The sequence below is a fragment of the Bubalus kerabau genome, chromosome 18 (genome assembly GCF_029407905.1).
Source record: "Bubalus kerabau isolate K-KA32 ecotype Philippines breed swamp buffalo chromosome 18, PCC_UOA_SB_1v2, whole genome shotgun sequence".
In the NCBI taxonomy this organism is placed as follows: Eukaryota; Metazoa; Chordata; class Mammalia; order Artiodactyla; family Bovidae; genus Bubalus; species Bubalus kerabau.
The window spans coordinates 23,921,276-23,940,759 of record NC_073641.1 but is presented as its reverse complement, the minus strand read 5'-3'; the positions used below and the strand labels follow the sequence as shown (position 1 = coordinate 23,940,759).

General features: G+C 37.2%; 1 protein-coding gene across 9 annotated transcripts in view; it reads left to right on the top strand.

Moving 5' to 3' along the window:
• The window catches only part of GPBP1 (GC-rich promoter binding protein 1), a 65,756-nt gene extending 54,904 nt beyond the window's left edge, over window positions 1-10,852 (top strand). For all 9 annotated transcript variants that reach the window (XM_055555031.1, XM_055555035.1, XM_055555033.1 and 6 more), the window contains 6 exons: window positions 1,081-1,265; window positions 1,869-2,009; window positions 4,155-4,322; window positions 4,780-4,967; window positions 8,088-8,190; window positions 9,883-10,852. In XM_055555031.1, coding sequence (XP_055411006.1) covers window positions 1,081-1,265; window positions 1,869-2,009; window positions 4,155-4,322; window positions 4,780-4,967; window positions 8,088-8,190; window positions 9,883-10,041 — 944 coding nt within the window. In that variant the 3' untranslated portion in view covers window positions 10,042-10,852. The remainder of the gene's footprint in view (window positions 1-1,080; window positions 1,266-1,868; window positions 2,010-4,154; window positions 4,323-4,779; window positions 4,968-8,087; window positions 8,191-9,882) is intronic.
• The last annotated feature ends 8,632 nt before the right edge of the window (window positions 10,853-19,484 follow it).

The following is a 19,484-nucleotide window of genomic DNA, read 5'->3' as shown; positions in this document are numbered from 1 at the left end:
ATTCTCAGGTTCTTGTTCTTTTATTTTTTTAGCATTACAATAAATGAACTACTTTATCAGCTCTATAGTTTGAAGAGTTAAGTTTCAGAGGGACTTTGAGAATGCCTCTGTATTCCTAGTAGTCCTTGTTTAGTTTCTGAGATAAATCAGTAGAAAGTTTGTTTGATGCAGGCCATCATTACATACATATGTACTACTCACTGTTTCATAGGATCATATCTTAAACTAATTTTAATTTACATTTTCTGCAGTTTTGTTTCCAGTTAATTCTTTTCTTCAAAACTCTTCAGTGGTGAAACTGATGGCTTTCAGAGTATTTCTATAGGAAGAAAGACATGTCACTGCCATTGTTGGGAACGTGCTCATTGTAACAGCTGTTCAATTACACATTAACTGTTTGGTTACACATTAACTGATTAAACTCTAAAAGTTATATTTCATATTTTAGCAAATTTAGTTGTCTTGAGAAAAACTTTCTAGTATAATCTTCAGAAGCAAAGATTGAGTTGGATCCCCTACAGCTTGCACAATGCCTTCAGTTTAGTTTGGATGGCTAGTAAATATTTGAATGAACTGGTATTGTGAAAACATAGTTCCCTTTTTCATTAGTCATAAATTAAGCAGGAATTTAGAAATAGAGGGACTGTAGATCGTTTCTTATTGGTAGTAATTTTATGAATGAAATAAAAAGAATTAGGAAAACTCGTTTCAAAATGGAAAAGAGGAAAATGTATCTTGTATTTCAAGTCTTAAGAGCTGTTAGGATGAAATTTATAATAGAAAAATATACTCGAATGTAGTTAATTTTGGCTTGGTCATAGCATTCTAGGCCACTGTCTAACTGAATTCATCTCTGAATGTTACTTGACATTGCTCAGTTCCTTGCTGTGGTCTGATGATTGTTGAAGCTTTATTTCTCAAGCAAGAATATAATTCATACTTACATAGCTTAGTCATTTTATCCAAGAAGCAGCTGTTATTTTTAAATATAGTAAAGTTTGGAATATGCTTTTCTTTGGTGATTTAATTTTATGCTAAAATCTAAACTGTATAACTGTTGCTCGTGCTTTATTTATACAGAATATCCCCCGAATCCTAAATCTAGAACTCAAAGGATGCTGGTCATTAAGAAAGGTAATACAAAAGACTTACAACTATCTGGATTCCCAGTAGTAGGAAATCTTCAGTCACAGCCAGTTAAGAATGGGACTGGTCCAAGTGTTTATAAAGGCTTAGTTCCTAAACCTGCTGCTCCACCTACAAAAGTAAGTTCTAAATTGTTTAACATGCAAGTTACAAGTTGATATCAACTGAGTTACTTTGGCCAAAAGTTGAAAAATTCACATCAAAGTGGGGAGGGTATTGATGGGCTGCTGATTTCTAAGTGGAAAGTGTTGGGCCATTGTGTATCCTTAATTATCTTTTAAGTGGTTTGTGTGTTTGTTTGTGTATGTTTTCTTGTTTTAGTAGTCAGTAGTAAATGAAATCTGTAAATACGTGTTTGCCAGATGCGTCTGTGATATATTTGTTTATTAATGGTATAAAATGCTGTCCTTCATCTTCAGTTTTAGGCTTTTGAAACTCTCACTTATGTTTTCTTGGTATTAGGCAAAGGAAACCTAACTTAAGGTTTATAAAAGTTGGAAAAAAAGCAAGGTAGTTAAATGTTTTATCTGAATACCAGATTTTGATTTTATTTGTTGAAAAAAAGAGAACCATGTAGAAATGATTAAGATACAATACAAAATAATTGTTTTTTTAAGTCATATTTAGTCATCTTTATTTTATAGTATTCACTTTGTTCTCTCTTTCCTCTATGTAATCTGTTTAGATACACATTAATTAATGTTTGTGTGTTTTTTCTTTAGCCTACACAATGGAAAAGCCAAACTAAAGAAAATAAAGTTGGGACTTCTTTCCCTCATGAGTCTACATACGGTGTTGGCAACTTTAATGCTTTTAAATCAACTGCCAAGAATTTTAGTCCGTCAACAACTTCAGTGAAAGAGGTATGGCATTTAATAAAAGTACTCCTAAGGAGCCAAATGTATCTGAATCATGATAATTTAATTAACAGTGAACAAAAGGCATAGATTCACTGAACAAATTCATTAAAGTAAGAGACTTTAGTTCTTCTAGAATTCAGATACTTCTCTCTGTTTGCTAACTAATTTTGCAATTTAAGGAGGGACAATTTTAAAAATTTCTAACACAATGTCCAAATAACCTAAACTGTAGAAAATTCTATGGTAAAATAAACATGTGTAACCCATTAACCAGAAGGAGTTTTTTAAAAAGTTATTTATTTTTGGTTCTGCTGGGTCTTACTGCTGTACAGGCTTTTCTTGAGTTTTGGCAAGTGGGGGCGACTCTCTAGTTGCATTGCCTGGGTTTCCCTTGTGGAGCACATGCTCTAGGGTGCTTAGGCATCAGTGTTTGCAGCATGTGGGCTCAGTAGTTGGAACTCCTGGGCTCTTGAACACAGGCTCAGTAGTTGTGGTGCACATGTTTAGTTGCTCCTCGGCATGTGGAATCTTCTGTATAGGGGTGGAACCTGTGTCTCCTGCTAAGTCGGTGTCCAGCTCTTCATGACCCCATAGATGTAGCCCACCAGACTCCTCTGTCCATGGGATTTCCCAGGCAAGGATATTGGAGTGGTTTGCCATTTCCTTTTCCAGGGGATCTTACCAACCCAGAGATCGAACCCACGTCTCCTGCTTGGCAGGCGGGTTCTTTACCACTGAGCCACCAGGGAAGCCCCAGAAAGAGTAATTTTTAAGAAAAGAATTATGAAAACAGATGTTTTTACTTTTGTCATAAAGTTATGCTATGATGTAGGATTAAACCTTGACTAAAAAATCAGGATTTATATACTCTTCTTTTGGGGATGATGGACATTTTATTAGTATTAACACTCAGGACAGAGAGGAGGAAGAAGAGAGAAAGATGCATTTTTACTGACTTTGAATACTTAATAGCTTACACATTTCTTTCTCATTTGGCCAGCTTTCTGAAGCTTCTAGATGAGGGACTTCACTGACCAGTTCAGGGACAAAAGACACTTGTGACTATATTGTAATAACTGAGATTGTTCTGGGTACTATATTGGAATATTATAACCCGTCATTGACTAGTTCTCAGTCATAGAATTTTAGAGCTGTGCTAGAAGGACCCGTGTTACCAGCTGGTTAATTGTGGCTTCAATTCATTATAGTCTGCAGATGTTATCGCTAAGTTAAGCATTTTGATTTATTCCCAAGGCTTAAAATTCCTGTGACACAGAATTCCAACATTCTCTTTCCTTCTGTATTCCACTCTCAATATATGAAAAATAAAAGGACTCCAATACAAGTTCCTTTACCACGCTCCTCTTTCTTCCACAAAACTTCCCTTGTGAAATTCTATATGATAAACCCTTAGTGTACCTGTGCATAAATAATTATACTAGTTTGTTTTGGAAACTATTATTAGAACCTTCGAACTCTATGGAGCACAGTTTTAAAAACTGCTTTTTAAAAAATATATGTAAAAATATTTAAACAATTTCAGGATCCATTTTATAAAATAGTATTTAAAACTCCTAATTTAGAATCATCAGATCAGATCAGATCAGTCGCTCAGTCGTGTCCGACTCTTTGCGACCCCATGAACCGCAGCACGCCAGGCCTCCCTGTCCATCACCAACTCCTGGAGTTCACCCAGACTCACGTCCATCGAGTCAGTGATGCCATCCAGCCATCTCATCCTCTGTTGTCCCCTTCTCCTCCTGCCCCCAATCCCTCCCAGCATCAGAGTCTTTTCCAATGAGTCAACTTTCGCATGAGGTGGCCAAAGTACTGGAGTTTCAGCTTTAGCATCATCGCTTCCAAAGAAATCCCAGGGCTGATCTCCTTCAGAATGGACTGGTTGGATCTCCTTGCAGTCCAAGGGACTCTGGTCTTAGTATTATCAGACTTTGTTTCTCAGATAAGAAAGATTTTATATTTAGTCATTCAGTGAGATAGATTAAAAATAACAAGGATAGTAGAAAATAGAATTTAAAATCAATTTTGTATATTGTGAAGACAGTGAAATAGAAAGTCATTATAGTTGTGAACTTTATGTTGATATTAGTTCTCTATGTATTTATCAACATTCTAAATTTTTTTTCTCAGTGTAATCGCTCAAATTCTTCTTCACCTGTTGACAAACTTAATCAGCAGCCTCGTCTAACCAAACTGACACGAATGCGCACAGATAAAAAGAGTGAGTTTTTGAAAGCATTGAAAAGGGACAGAGTGGAAGAGGAACATGAAGATGAAAGCCATGTGGGCTCAGAAAAGGTAATTGAACGTGTAGTGTAATTCTTGGGCTTGACATTAGCATGTCATTGGAATAGTTGGACATATATTATTTAGGATCTTTGAATATTTTCATATTTCTGAAAGCAAGGCCCAGTTAGCTATTTGCATAAATAATGAATTCCTTTCTGAATAGATTTTTCTTACTCTAGTTGATGTGCAAAAATGAAATTTAAAAGATTCCTGTTCATATTTGTATTTTTGGTTTTCCCCATCTTGCCTGCCTTTGTCCTTTTAATTTTTGGTTAAATAGATGTGAATACTTGAAGTTAGTAAGTTGCCTTCACAACTTATTTTTACATCTTATGAAACTGTTTTCTACATGATTATATAAACATTACAGTTACGTTTTATCCATGAAAATCTCACCAGGATCTATTAAAGTTTCCTTTTTTTAATAACTATTCTCTAATTTTTTTTTTAACTCTTCAAAAATCAGGATGACGACTCATTTAATTTGCATAACAGCAATAGTACTCACCAAGAAAGGGATATAAACCGAAACTTCGATGAAAATGAAATTCCACAAGAGAATGGCAATGCCTCAGTAATTTCCCAACAGATCATTCGGTCTTCAACCTTCCCGCAGACTGATGTTCTTTCTAGTTCACTTGAAGCGGAACACAGGTCGGTGTTTTTACTTTTTTCTCTACCCAAAATTTTGATTTTACATGGAAAATTGATTTTTTTTTTTAACAACTTCATTGAAATATAATTTATATGCACTCTTAATTTTTTTACTCAGTTCATTAATTTTGGGTATATTTGAAGTTGTGTAGCTGTCACCTCAGTCTAATTTCAGAACATTTCTTTCACTCCATAAAGAAACCCCATGCTCATTTACAGTTACTCCTCATTGTTACTCTCTTTCCTGAGTAACCACCAGTCTACTTTCAGTAATACTTTCAAGGTTCATCCATATTGTAATGTGTTTCTCTGAAAATTGAGTGCTATTTATTTTCCATGGCTTCAGATTTTCTGTACATCTCTTGGGCGGGGAGCGGAGGGGAGGGCTGTGGGATATGTTTTCGGACCTGGGATTGAACCCAGCCCACAATAGTGAAAGCGTTAGTCCTAACCACTAGACCACTAGGGACCTCCCTGTATTCTTAAGTTACATACATATTTAAGTACTCATGTTGCTTGATTTAAAAAGTTAGGTATCAGTGATACAGTTCTCATGGATGACTTTTTTTGTTCAAATGTGTAAATTAAAATTTAAAATGAAATAATTTGGCATATATATTACTAGTTATTACCAAGTTTCAGTATACCATCAAAATATTGAGGATAGTTTCAACATCAGAGAGGTAATTGTTACCTTGTCTAAGCACCAAATGAATTAATAGAAATCAGTGCCAGAAAATTTCAAAGGAATTTGGGGTTAGATAGCATTATGGCTTGAGTACCAGTTAGAAAGTTTTAATTGGGACCTAAATTAAATCTTAAAGGCTGAGACAATACAGGCAAGGGTACTGGGTAGTCATTTTTAAATGGGGGTATGAAAGGATGTTTAGAATAGAATACATGCATGGTTTGTTTTAGGGGTGATGTATAGCATAACTTGACAAGAGTGTGGAGTCCTAAATGAAGTTAGAGATACATTGCAAAGACAGGGTCTTAGAGATCTAGTCAAACTCTTTGAATGCTTTAGATGAAGAAGGAGCTCTGTCTTATATCTAGTTTTTGATAGAGTAGGATTTGTGACCCAGGTCTTCCACTTCTAGTGCTGTGCTTTTTCTAGTGTAAGGAATTTGAATTTGTGGTCATTGTGTGCTACGGAGTTTGCTCTTTTAGGAATTGGGAAGCTGTTGAAAATATTTGGCAGAGGATGGTAATTGTGAAAGTGGTATTAGAGTGATTTGATAATAGTTTGAAAGAGAAGGAGAAGAAATGCTAATGAAAAGGGACAGTGCAGATCACTGTTATGATCTGTTCCTAATTGTGGGTTTAGTCCAGAGGCCACAGAGTTTGGTGCAGTGTATATTAACTTGGGAGGCAGAAAACCAGAATTCTGCTGCTTTGCTATCAAGTAGGCAAAGTTTTTTACTTACATGATCATGGTTCTTGATCTGTAAAATGTGGGTATAGTGTGGTGTTCAGTTGCCAAGTCATGTCCGAGTTCGCAACCCCATGGACTGCAGCACTCTAGGCTTCCTTGTCCTTCACTGTCTCCTGGAGTTTGCTCAAACTCAGGTCCATTGAGTCAATGATGCCATCCAACCATCTCATCGTCTGGTGCCCCCTACTCCTGCTTTCACTCTTTCCCAGCATCAGGCAGGGTCTTTTCTAACGAGTTGGCTGTTCGCATCAGGTAGCCAAAGTATTAGAACTTTAGCAGTAGTCCTTCCAATGAGTATTCAGGGTTGATTTCCTTTAAGATTGACTGGCTTGATCTCCTTGTTGTCCAAGGGACTCTCAAGAACTTTATCTAGCACCACAATTTGAAGGCATCGATTCTTTGCCACTCTGCCTTTATGGTCCAGCTCTCAAATCCATGCATGACTACCGGAAAGACCATAATCTTGACTATATGGACCTTATCAGCAAAGTGATGTCTTTGCTTTTTACTGTACTATCTAGGTTTGTCATAGCTTTCCTGCCAAGAAGCTATTGTCTTTTAATTTTATGGCTGCAGTCACCATCCACAGTTATCTTATAGCCCAAGAAGAGGAAATCTGTTATTGCTTCCACCTTTTCCCCTTCTATTTACCATGAAGTGATGGGACCAGATGCCACGATCTTAATTCTTGTAATACTGAGTTTTAAGCCTGCTTTTTCACTCTCCTTTACCCTCATCAAGAGGTTCTTTAGTTCTTCTTTGCTTTCTGCCATTAGACTGGTATCATTCGCATATCTGCCATTAGACTGGTATCATTCGCATATCTGAGGTTGTTGCTGTTTCTCCTGGCAGTCTTGATTCTAGCTTGTAACTCGTCCAGCCTGCCATTTCGCATGATGTTCTCTGTGTATAAGTTAAATAAACAGGATGACGATAAACAGCCTTGTTGTACTCCTTTCCTAATCCTGAACCAGTCAGTTGTTCCATAAAAAGGTTCTAACTGTTGCTTCTTGACCTGCATACAGGTTTCTCAAGAAACAGGTAAGATGGTCTGGTATTCCCATCTCTTTTAAGAGTTTTCTACAGTTTGTGATGCTTCACATAGTCAAAGGCTTTAGGTGAAATTATGGGTATATTACAAGTCTCTGAGCACTGATTTTTTATGAGCTTGTTTGACAGTATGTAAAGATCTACAGAGTGTCAATTTGTGACAGGTTCAGTTTGAAAAATGAGTTAGGTATAAAAAGGAGTAACAAGTGCTTAAGGGATGTAATTATTAAAAAAAAAAAAACCAGAAGTAGAAAACCTAATGAATAGCTAAGAACATGATGAACTGTAGTGGCCCTAAAGAAAACGGGGAGGTGTATTGCTTCTACTTTTAGTATAAGAATTTAGCAAATTTTCTTCACTTTTTAGCCTAAAGAACCTTTTGCAGGTTTCCAGCCTTAAAGAACCTCTTACACCTAAGATAAAGTAATTAGGCATTTCATTCTGATCTTATTATTTAAAACAGTTTATTGGGCATAATCTTACCTATTCATTTTCAGAAAGATAGTTAAAGCATAAACCTTAACATCTTTTGTGTGGACTTTGTATAATGGATCATGTTTTCTTGCGCGTAATATAAAAGGACTTAATTTGGGTGAAATTCTAAATTAAATTTATTCATTTCCATCCCTTTCCAGATTGTTAAAGGAGATGGGTTGGCAAGAAGACAGTGAAAATGATGAAACATGTGCACCCTTAACTGAGGATGAAATGAGAGAATTCCAAGTTATTAGTGAACAGGTAAGAAGAACTGAATCATGTAAGCTCACTTTAAAAATAGCCCTTCCTTAATCAGAACAACATATAACTAAGCATTTTTAAGGGGTAAGATAGTTTTATTTAGGGATTTGTTGAGCATCACATTATAGGTCAGATTTGCCTTTGTTTTAAGTAGGTCTTCAAGGCCGATTTCTTTAAATCCATGGATTTGCAGTACTTAGAAATTAGTGTAAAGAATGTGTCTGATTTATCATTTTCCAGGCATTTAAAAAATGACTTGATGATAAGTAGAAAACAACAGTAGCTTTCTCAAATGTAATTTCACTTTTATCCTTTTCTTGGCACAGGAATTTTGATGTCCTATAACATCTTACATATATTTTAATGTCTGCATAGTTGCTTTTTTGAAAGAGTTGTTGTTTAGTTGCTAAGTCATGTCCGACTCTTGACCCAGTGAACTATAGCCGTTCTGGCTCCTCTGTCCATGGGATTTCCCAGGCAATAATATAGGAGTGGGTTCCCATTTCCTTCTCCAGGTCATCTTCCCAACCCAGGGATCAAACCTGATCTGCTATATTGCCAGGTGAATTCTGTACCACTGAGCCACCAGGGAGTGTTTCTTAGAAGATGTATGGTAGAGTTGAGGGAAATCTCAGGGAGTTTTTCAAATTTTTTTTCAAATCCATTGTACTTTTTGAAAATAGTTCTGGTCATACAGAAGTGATTTTTAAGTATTATTAATGTTAATAATCTTCCAAACACTTTTCACATGCTTTGAATGAAATTTTTGAGGAAATTAGTTATATTAGTAGATTCATCATCCTAAAAAAAATTTGTGCCAAAATGCAAATAGCATAAAATTTACCATTTAGATCATTTTTAAGCATACAGTTCTGTGGCATTTAGCTACATTCACATTGTTATGCAGACATTACCACCACTCACCTCCAGAGCTCTTTTCATTTTGTAAAATTGAACATCTGTACCTATTAAACCATAACTATTCCTTGTTGCTCCCAACCCTTGGAAACAACCACTCTGCTTTCTGTCTCTATGAATTTGACTGCCTTAGCCCCTTATGTAAGCGAAATCATGCAGTATTTGTCCTTTTGTGACTGGCTTATTTCACTTAGCAGAATGTCTTCAGGGTTCATCCATGTTGTAGCATGGGTCAATCAGAATATCTTTTTTCAGAGACACAATAATCCATTATATGTGTATGTACCACATTTTGTTTATCCATTCGTCCATTGATGGACACTTGGGGTGCTTCCACCTTTTGGCTGTTGTAAATAATGCTGTGTGAATATGGGTGTATAGATATCTATCTACATGGCTACAGGTTGATAAGTAGTGTGTCTCTCTCTCTCTCTCTCTCTCTCTCTCTCTCTCCCTCTCCCCCCCCCCCACACACACACACCCCCACCCACCCCCAAAACATTAGAATATGTATGTGTATATATATAAATGGTTTGGTATGCTGTAAATGCAGCTCTCCCGAGAGTAGTGATTTATTCCTAGGAAATATTTTGTTATATTGGTTTGATCTATAATTACCTATATAGCTAGTTTTTCAGAAATGATACCATAATCTTTGGAGTTCTATTTACCTTTACTGTGTTCTTGGTTACATTTAATTACTAGAGGATTCTTAGTTGTAGTAACTCTGGGAGGATAATTTATTTATTCAGTTTATTTTTGTTGATATTTTAGTTACAGAAGAATGGTCTGAGGAAAAATGGCATTTTGAAAAATGGCCTGATCTGTGACTTCAAGTTTGGACCCTGGAAAAACAGCACTTTCAAACCCACTATTGAGAATGATGACACAGAGACAAGCAGCAGTGACACATCAGATGACGACGACGTGTGAAGGGTTTCCTGACAGCTTTAGAAATTTTAGTGTGATACATCTCTCATACAGTTTGGGGTGAATTGTAAAAATGAAGAACTATAATTTATGTAGTAAAATACCCCATTAGAAGATGATTTTTTGGGGGACTTCAATATGAAGAAAACCAAGAATGTTGTGTTGGGCTGTGTTGAACATTATTTCTTTGTAAATGAATGTTGTAGAAATGAGGACTTTGGTTGATCCAACATTGACTTTCTTCATCACTGCAGCATTTCTCTGACTAGCAATGTGACGATGTAACAAATGAGAGTTTCTCATTTAATAATAAAAAAATCGTGTAATGTTTTGCAAAGCTTCTGTCTTAAAATGTCCAGGTCTTAAGAAAAAAGGCAGCTTACACTGTTCTGCTTGCAGAGTCATATCTTTTCGTACAATGGAAATCCTCAAGTCCACTTTGTGTGGCGCTGTCCTCAGCCTTCCCCCCCTCCAAAAAAGGACAATGTAGCATGTTGGCTAAAACTGGAGCAAAGTGCACTAAAACGTTAATTTCCTGAACTCAACTGTTGTGCTAGTCACGTTTTAAAACATAAATTGCTCTTTAGCCATTTGTAGTTCAGTAAATATAACAGGAAAGACTTGCCACACTTTCTTCCAAATTTAAGGAGGTGATTTTCAAGAGCTTTATTTGGGTATGTTGTAAGACCAGGATTTTCAGAGTTGATGGAAAAGAGTCTGTGGGAAAACTTATTTTGATAAATTATTACACATGCAGAAAACTGATCACATTGACTGGATCTGTCCACATGGAAAATAAACTGGATTTTCAGAATATTGTCGTTCTCTGTAGTGTTCAAGATATTGGTCTCTGAACACATTGTGGTTTATTCGCTTTTTAAAACAAAGTTATACTTTATTTATTTCTTTATGGTGATTACTTTTGAGTTTAGAAAAAGAAAACTACTTAAAATAGTCCTTTTATTATCAACTGCTTAACAAGTTTATTAAATGAATGAATGGTTAAAAAAAAACAAACACTATTTTTCATTTGCACATTAATTATAGAATTTTCTCTTTACTGCTCACTGTAAGAGTAATTTTGTTCTCTTTTTTTAGTATTTTTGATTGTTCTGATTTTGTTTACCCACATTTGCTTTTAGCTTCTTCCATCCTGTTTCCATGTTTAAATATATTCTGATTGTAACGAGCATAATCTTAAAGCAAAAATGTTTAACATCCTCAAGATGTTTTCTCAGAAAGCTGCAGTGTTTTTGCTGTTTTCCATTTTAGAAATCCTATGCAGGATCCCCAGCTTTCACCAGAAGCCAGATTTTTTGGTCCACATTGAGACTGCTGGTGATGGGGAAATTGAAACAAAACACAAGTTTCACCCCCACAGAACTTCTGAGGATGGATTAAAGTGGATATTAGTATTAAATATATCTTAAAATTTGTCTTTTATAATAGGCTTTTATTATATAATATGCCATAAATCAGTCTAATCACTTAAAGTGAACGGAAGCATTAGCCACAGTGAAACTGAAACAAAGCTTCGTCAGTATCTAATGTTTTTGGAACCCTTAGATTGCACTGTTTGGTTTATGGCTTAATAAAATTTATCAGATGCAAGTTGTATTTGCTAACACAAGCTCGAAGGGATCTGAAAAATGTGGTTTATGTTTGAAATTTATTGTTTTCTAAATAGCTTTTTGAAAAGATTCTATAATTTTCAATTTTTTGTCGTTTTCTGCTTTCAGATAATTTTGCCTTAAGTCTCATTTTTCAGCAGTTACTGTTTATTGTGTATTCACATATTGTGATATTGAATGTTTCCATTGTGGTAAGATACAATGGTATGGTTATTCTGTGTATTTAATGATAGCATTAACCAGTTTGGCTACTGAGTAGATGGAGCCATATGGATGTATTTTATTTTGATAGAATGTTTAAAGCATAGCATGATTTAAACTTGCTCTTGAAATATGGGCAGCTGGTAGAGTTTGGACTATGTTGTTTGAAAGGGAACCAGTGAGTATTGTGGAAACTAGTTAAATTGTACATCTAGTGTGAAATTGTCAAACCCAGGACATGGAGGCCTGGGAGGGGAAGTTACTGCTTTTAATTGCTTCAAACTGTTTCTCTGTGGTAAGTTCTTTTTTACAACCACTTTATTGTGGTATAAATTGGCATAAACTACATATTTAAAGCATATAGTTTATCTTTGCCTTGTGGAAACCATTGCTGGAGTCAGGGTAGTGAATGTATATGTCACGCTGAGAAGTTTTATGTTTCCGCCATTGTAATCTTCCCCTTTTACTACTACTACTACCCCGTCTTCCCAGCCTTTTTTTAATGAGCAAAATTCTTACGGTAATGGATTTTAAATAGCATTTCCAAAACTATATCTTGTCTTATATTCAGGATTAGGGTAACATTTCCATAAATACATTTTTATTAAAGTTGAAATGAATATAGAAATGTTGAGCTAAAAAAAAATCAGATTTGAAAGCATCAGGTATACCTTATTAAAATTCAGTATGTTGAAGGGCTTGGTATCTATAAACATTTCAAATTTCTTGGCTAGTGTTTGTACTGTTGTTAGAATAAGATTACATAAGCATTTTAAACTTACTTAGGGATAAGTTTAAATACTAATGTCCTAATGTTGTAATGTCACTCAGTCGTGTCCGACTCTTTGCGACCCCATGAACCACAACACGCCAGGCTTCCCTGTCCATCACCAACTCCCGGAGCCCACCCAAACCCATGTCCATTGAGTCAGTGATGTCATCCAACCATCTCATCCTCTGTCGTCCCCTTCTCCTGCCTTCAGTCTTTCCCAACATCAGGGTCTTTCCAAATGAGTCAGCTCTTCACATCAGATTGCCAAAATATTGGAGTTTCAGCTTCAACATCACTTCTTCTAATGAACACCCGGGCCTGATTTCCTTTAGGGTGGACTGGTTGGCTCTTCTTGCAGTCCAAGGGACTCTCAAGAGTCTTCTCCAACACCACAGGTCAGAAGCATCAATTCTTTGGCACTCAGCTTTCTTTATAGTCCAACTCTCACATCCATACATGACCACTGGAAAAACCATAGCCTTGACTAGACAGACCTTTGTTGGCAAAGTAATGTCTCTGCTTTTTAATATGCTGTCTAGGTTGGTCATAACTTTTCCTTCCAAGGGGTAAGCATCTTAATTTCATGGCTGCAGTCACCATCTGCAGTGATTTTGGAGCCCCCAAAAATAAAGTCTGACACTGTTGGCACTGTTTCCCCATCTGTTTCCCATGAAGTGATGGGACCAGATGCCATGATCTTCGTTTTCTGAATGTTGAGCTTTAAGCCAATTTTTTCACTCTCTTTCACTTTCATCAAGAGGCTCTTTAGTTCTTCACTTTCTGCCATAAGGGTGGTGTCATCTGCGTATCTGAGATTATTGATATTTCTCCCTGCAATCTTGATTCCAGCTTGTGCTTCGTCCAGCCCAGTGTTTCTGTACTAATGATGTACTCTGCATATGAGTTAAATAGGCAGGGTGACAATATACAGCCTTGACGTACTCCTTTTCCTATTTGGAACCAATGTGTGGTTCCATGTCCATTTCTCACTGTTGCTTCCTGACCTGCATACAGGTTTCTCAAGAGGCAGGTCAGGTGGTCTGGTATTCCTGTCTCTTGAAGAATTTTCCACAGTTTATTGTGATCCACACAGTCAAAGGCTTTGGCATAGACAATAAAGCAGAAGTGGACGTTTTTCTGGAACTCTCTTGCTTTTTTGATGATCCAGTGGATGTTGGCAATTTGAATCCTGGTTCCTCTGCCTTTTCTAAAATCACCTTGAACATCTGGAAATTCATGGTTCACATATTGCCGAAGCCAGGCTCGGAGAATTTTGAGTATTACTTCACTAGCGTGTGAGATGAGTGCGATTGTGCGATAGTTTGAGCATTCTTCGGCATTACCTTTCTTTGGGATTGGAATGAAAACTGACATTTTCCAGTCCTGTGGCCACTGCTGAGTTTTCCAGATTGCTGGCAAATTGAGTGCAGCACCTTCACAGCATCATCTTTCAGGATTTGAAATAGCTCAACTGGAATTCCATCACCTCCACTAGCTTTGTTTGAAGTGATACTTCCTAAGGCCCACTTGACTTCACATTCCAGGATGTCTGGCTCTAGATGAGTGGTCACACCACTGCCATTATCTGGGTCGTGAAGATCTTTTTTGTATAGTTCTTCTGTGTATTCTTGCCACTTAATATCTAATGCTTCTGTTAGGTCCATACCATTTCTGTCCTTTATTGAGCCCATCTTTGCATGAAATGTTCCCTTGGTATCTTTAATTTTCTTGAAGAGATCTCTCAGTTCAGTTCAGTTCAGTCGCTCAGTCATGTCTGACTCTTTGCGACCCCATGAATCGCAGCATGCCAGGCCTCCCTGTCCATCACCAACTCCCGGAGTCACCCAGACTCATGTCCATCGAGTCAGTGATGCCATCCAGCCATCTCATCCTCTGTTGTCCCCTTCTCCTCCTGCCCGCAATCCCTCCCAGCATCAGAGTCTTTTCCAATGAGTCAACTCTTCGCATGATGTGGCTAAAGTATTGGAGCTTCAGCTTTAGCATTCCTTCCAAAGAAATCCCAGGGTTGATCTCCTTCAGAATGGACTGGTTGGATCTCCTTGCAGTCCAAGGGACTCTGAAGAGTCTTCTCCAACACCACAGTTCAAAAGCATCAATTCTTCGGCACTCAGCCTTCTTCACAGTCCAACTCTCACGTCCATACATGACCACAGGAAAAACCATAGCCTTGACTAGACGAACTTTGTTGGCAAAGTAATGTGTCTGCTTTTGAATATGCTATCTAGGTTGGTCATAATTTTCCTTCCAAGGAGTAAGCGTCTTTTAATTTTATGGCTGCAGTCACCATCTGCAGTGATTTTGGAGCCCAGAAAAATAAAGTCTGACACTGTTGCCACTGTTTCCCCATCTATTTCCCATGAAGTGATGGGGCCAGATGCCATGATCTTTGTTTTCTGATTGTTGAGCTTTAAGCCAACTTTTTCACTCTCCACTTTGACTTTCATCAAGAGGTTTTTTAAGTTCCTCTTCACTTTCTGCCATAAGGGTGGTGTCATCTGCATATCTGAAGTTATTGATATTTCTCCCGGCAATCTTGATTCCAGATTGTGCTTCTTCCAGTCCAGCGTTTCTCATGATGTACTCTGCATATAAGTTAAATAAGCAGGGTGACAATATACAGCCTTGACATACTCCTTTTCCTCTTTGGAACCAGTTTGTTGTTCCATGTCCAGTTCTAAGTGTTGCTTCCTGACCTGCATACAAATTTCTCAAGAGGCAGATGAGGTGGTCTGGTATTCCCATTTCTTGAAGAATTTTCCACAGTTTATTGTGATCCACACAGTCAAAGGCTTTGGCATAGTCAATAAAGCAGAAATATATGCTTTTCTGGAACTCTCTTGCTTTTTCCATGATCCAGCAGATGTTGGCAGTTTGATCTCTGGTTGCTCTGCCTTTTCTAAAACCAGCTTGAACATCAGGAAGTTCACGGTTCACATATTGCTGAAGCCTGGCTTGTAGAATTTTGAACATTACTTTACTAGTGTGTGAGATGAGTGCAATTGTGCAGTAGTTTGATATCTCTAGTCTTTGCTGGTCTGTTGTTTTCCTCTATTTCTTTGCATTGATTTTGAGGAAGGCTTTCTTATCTGTCCTTGCTATTCTTTGGAACTCTGCATTCAAATGGGTATATCTTTTCCTCCTTAGCTTTTTGCTTCCCTTTTCACAGCTATTTGTAAGGCCTCCTCAGACAGCCATTTTGGTTTTTTGCATTTCTTTTTCTTGAGGATGGTCTTGATCCTGTCTCCTGTACAGTGTCATGAACCTCTGTCCATAGTTCTTCAGGCACTCTGTCTATCAGATCTAGGCCCTTAAATCTATTTCTGACTTCCACTGTATAATCATAAGGAATTTGATTTATCCTTTATGATTATACAGTGGAAGTGTATATTACTGACTCCCAAAACATAACTAACCTTGACCTGACTTCAGATTCTACCTAAATGATTCATAATCTGTTACTCTAAAACTTTGTAAAAGATGTTTTATTAAATGTGTTTTATTAGAATTCAGCTACCTGGATTAGAAAAGGTACTTGTGAAATTTTTCCTTAAAGTGAGGTTTTTATTTTGCCATATAAATTTAGGAATATATTGCCTCTGCTGCTAAGTTGCCTCAGTCATGTCCAACTCTTTGCAGCCCTATGGACTGTAGCCTGTCAGGCTCCTTTGTCCATGGGATTCTCCAGGCAAGAATACTGGAGTGGGTTGCCATGCCCTCCTCCAGGGGATCTTCCCGATTGGATTGAACCTGCGTCTCTCTCTGTCTCCTGCATTGGCAGGCAGGTTATGACCACTTGCACCACCTGCCCATGCGATTCTCCCGGCAAGAATACTGGTTACCATGCCCTCCTTCAGGGGCTCTTCCTGACCAGATTGAACCCACGTCTGTTATGTCTCCTGCATTGGCAGGCGGGTTCTTTACCACTCGCGCCACCTGGGAAGGCCTAGGGATATATTGCTAGGTTTTTAAATAAGAATATCACTAATTGTGAGAGGTGGGTATTATGACTTTTTCTTTTGAAAACAGTTACATTTCTGGAGGTTGTAATCATTACTTGGCTCTTCAGGAGTGAGTGAGCAGGACATTTCAAGCAATAGCAAAATCCATTAAAGTCTCCGAGGGCTGTAAAGAAGTTTCCATTATTCTATTTTGCCACTTAATGTAAATTTGCCTTAGGGCTGAATGCTAGAATTTGGAAAAATGATGGGTCTCCCAAGAGAACTTTTGATTATTTTAGTAGATAATTTTGTTTGCTGACACATGGACCCAAAGTGTTACTACTTAAGGGCTTGAGAATATGTATAATTCACTTATCTACTTTAAAAGGTTTTCTAATTGAAATTCTGTCCTTATGAGATATAAAGTGCAGTTAATCACTACTTGTGCAGTTCATCACTTGCTGACATTTAATTTATCCTGTAGATTTCACTCTACCTATCCATTTATAATCTTTGTTTTGTAGAAACCTAATCTGAAACAAATTTATAATGTTAAATCATGTTAGAAGGACATTACTGTAGCATGTTTAATGGCAGCAGTGTCCCAACCCTTGGGTATACATACATAAGACCCCCTGTAGTAGTAGTTCTCAAATTTGTCTACACATTAGTGTTACTAGAGAACTTTAAAAAAAAAAAAGATCCTAATGTATTGACATGCAGTATGGTAGAGTAGTCACACTTGGATTTGAATCCTGGCTTTACTCTTTATGTGAGCTTTCATCTTAATCCAGATAGTTAACTTCTTGAGATGTTAATATCTCTTCTGTAGCATTACCGTAAGGATGAAGAGAATCACTAACACCTAGTGTAAATCCTGGGCACACAGTAGGTGTTCATGAATTTTAGCTGTTAATCACTGCTGTTAATACCATGTAATTCAACAGGAACTCCCAGTAGCATGTAGTTCAGTCGCTCAGTCGTGTCCAACTCGGCAATCCTGTGGGCTGCGGCATGCAGGGCTTCCCTGTCCATCACCAAACCCCCAGAACTTGCTCAAACTCTTGTCCATCGAGGCGGTGATGCCATCCAACCATCTCATCCTCTCTCGTCCCCTTCTCCTACCTTCAATATTTCCCAGCATCAGGGTCTTTTCCAATGAGTAAGTTCTTCACATCAGGTAGCCAAAGTATTGGGAGTTTCAAGTTCAGCCTCAGTCCTTCCAGTGAATATTCAGGACTGATTTCCTTTAGGATTGACTGGTTGGATCCCCTTGCAGTCCAAGGGACTCTCAAGAGTCTTTCCAACACCACAGTTCAAAAGCATCAATTCTTCAGCGCTCAGCTTTCTTTATAGTCCAACTCTCACATCCGTACATAACTACTGGAAAAACCATAGCTTTGACTAGACAGACTTGTTGGCAAAGTAATGTCTGCTTTTTAATCTGCTGTCTAGGTTGGTCATAGCTTTGCTTCCAAGGACCAAGCATCTTTTAATTTCATGGCTGCAGTCACCATCTGCAGTGATTTTGAAGCATGTAGTACATATTTTTAAAAGTTACATGTTAGATTAAACAGAAACTATTCTAAGTGGTTATATGTGGTGTAAAACAACTGGTTGAGTTCTTACTAAACTGACTTCTTTTCCACTTCATTTATTTGACATTATACTCAGTTATGAACTAAACTTGATTTTTTTTTTCACTCTAAGGAGAAGTTTACCAGTTTTCTGAAATGCAGTCATTAAACTTTAGTGGTAAATCATATTCTTGTCAACTAATTACAAAGGTGGGCTTCAGTATTTTCAAATTTTTAAAAATAAAATTGCATTTAATAGTGCCATTTTTTGTAGAAATAATTTTAAGCTGGAGTTTATTTCTCTCAAGGTTTTATCCTTTTTCTAGGATGCTAAAGATGATCAGAGATAATGTGGAGAATTTTGATGAGAGGAATATGACTTTTTAAAAGCTGTTTACCCTTAAATGGACATTAGATCATGGGACAAGCTTACTAGGTCTGGGTTACAAGAAAATTAAGATTATAGGTATCAACTTTTAAGAAGTTTATGATTTTGTAATATTTAAAAATTTTTTGTTGGAGTGTAGTTGATTTACAGTGTCTTTCTGCTGAATAGCAAAGTGAATCAGTTACACATATATCCACTTTTTTTTAGATTCTATTCCCATATACGTCATTACAGAGCCTTGAGTAGAGTACCCTGTGCTACACAATAGGTTCTAATTATGTATTTTATTATAGTGTTGTGTATATATCAATCCCAACCTTCCAATTTATCCTTCCCAACTCTCCTGCCTTCCCCCTTGGTAACCATAAATTTGCTTTCTACATCTGTGACTTTCTGGTTTGTAAATAGGTTCATTTGTACCATTTTCTTAGATTCCACATACAAGCGATATATTTCTTTTCTTTGCACTCAGTATGACAATCTCTAGGTCCATCCATGTCACTGCAAATGCCATTATTTCATTCTCTTTTTTATGAGTAATATTCCATTGTATGTGTATGTATATATCTAGATATCTATATATTTAGATCTATATCTAAATATATAGATATCTATCTAGATTGAGGACAGGAAGAGAAGGGCCAACAGGATGAGATAATTAGATGGCATCATTGACACAACGAACATGAATCAGAGCAAACTATGGGAGTTCATGAAGGATAGGGAAGCCTGGTGTGCTGCAGTCCATGGGGTTGCAAAGAGTTGGACATGACATAGCAACTAAGCAGCAACACACACACAATGGAGTGGACACACACAGACACATACACACACAGACACGCACACGCAGTCTGGTTCCAGTCTCTTAGAGTATCTTCCTGAATCTGGTTCTCCTACAGGCAGATTCTTTATTGTCTG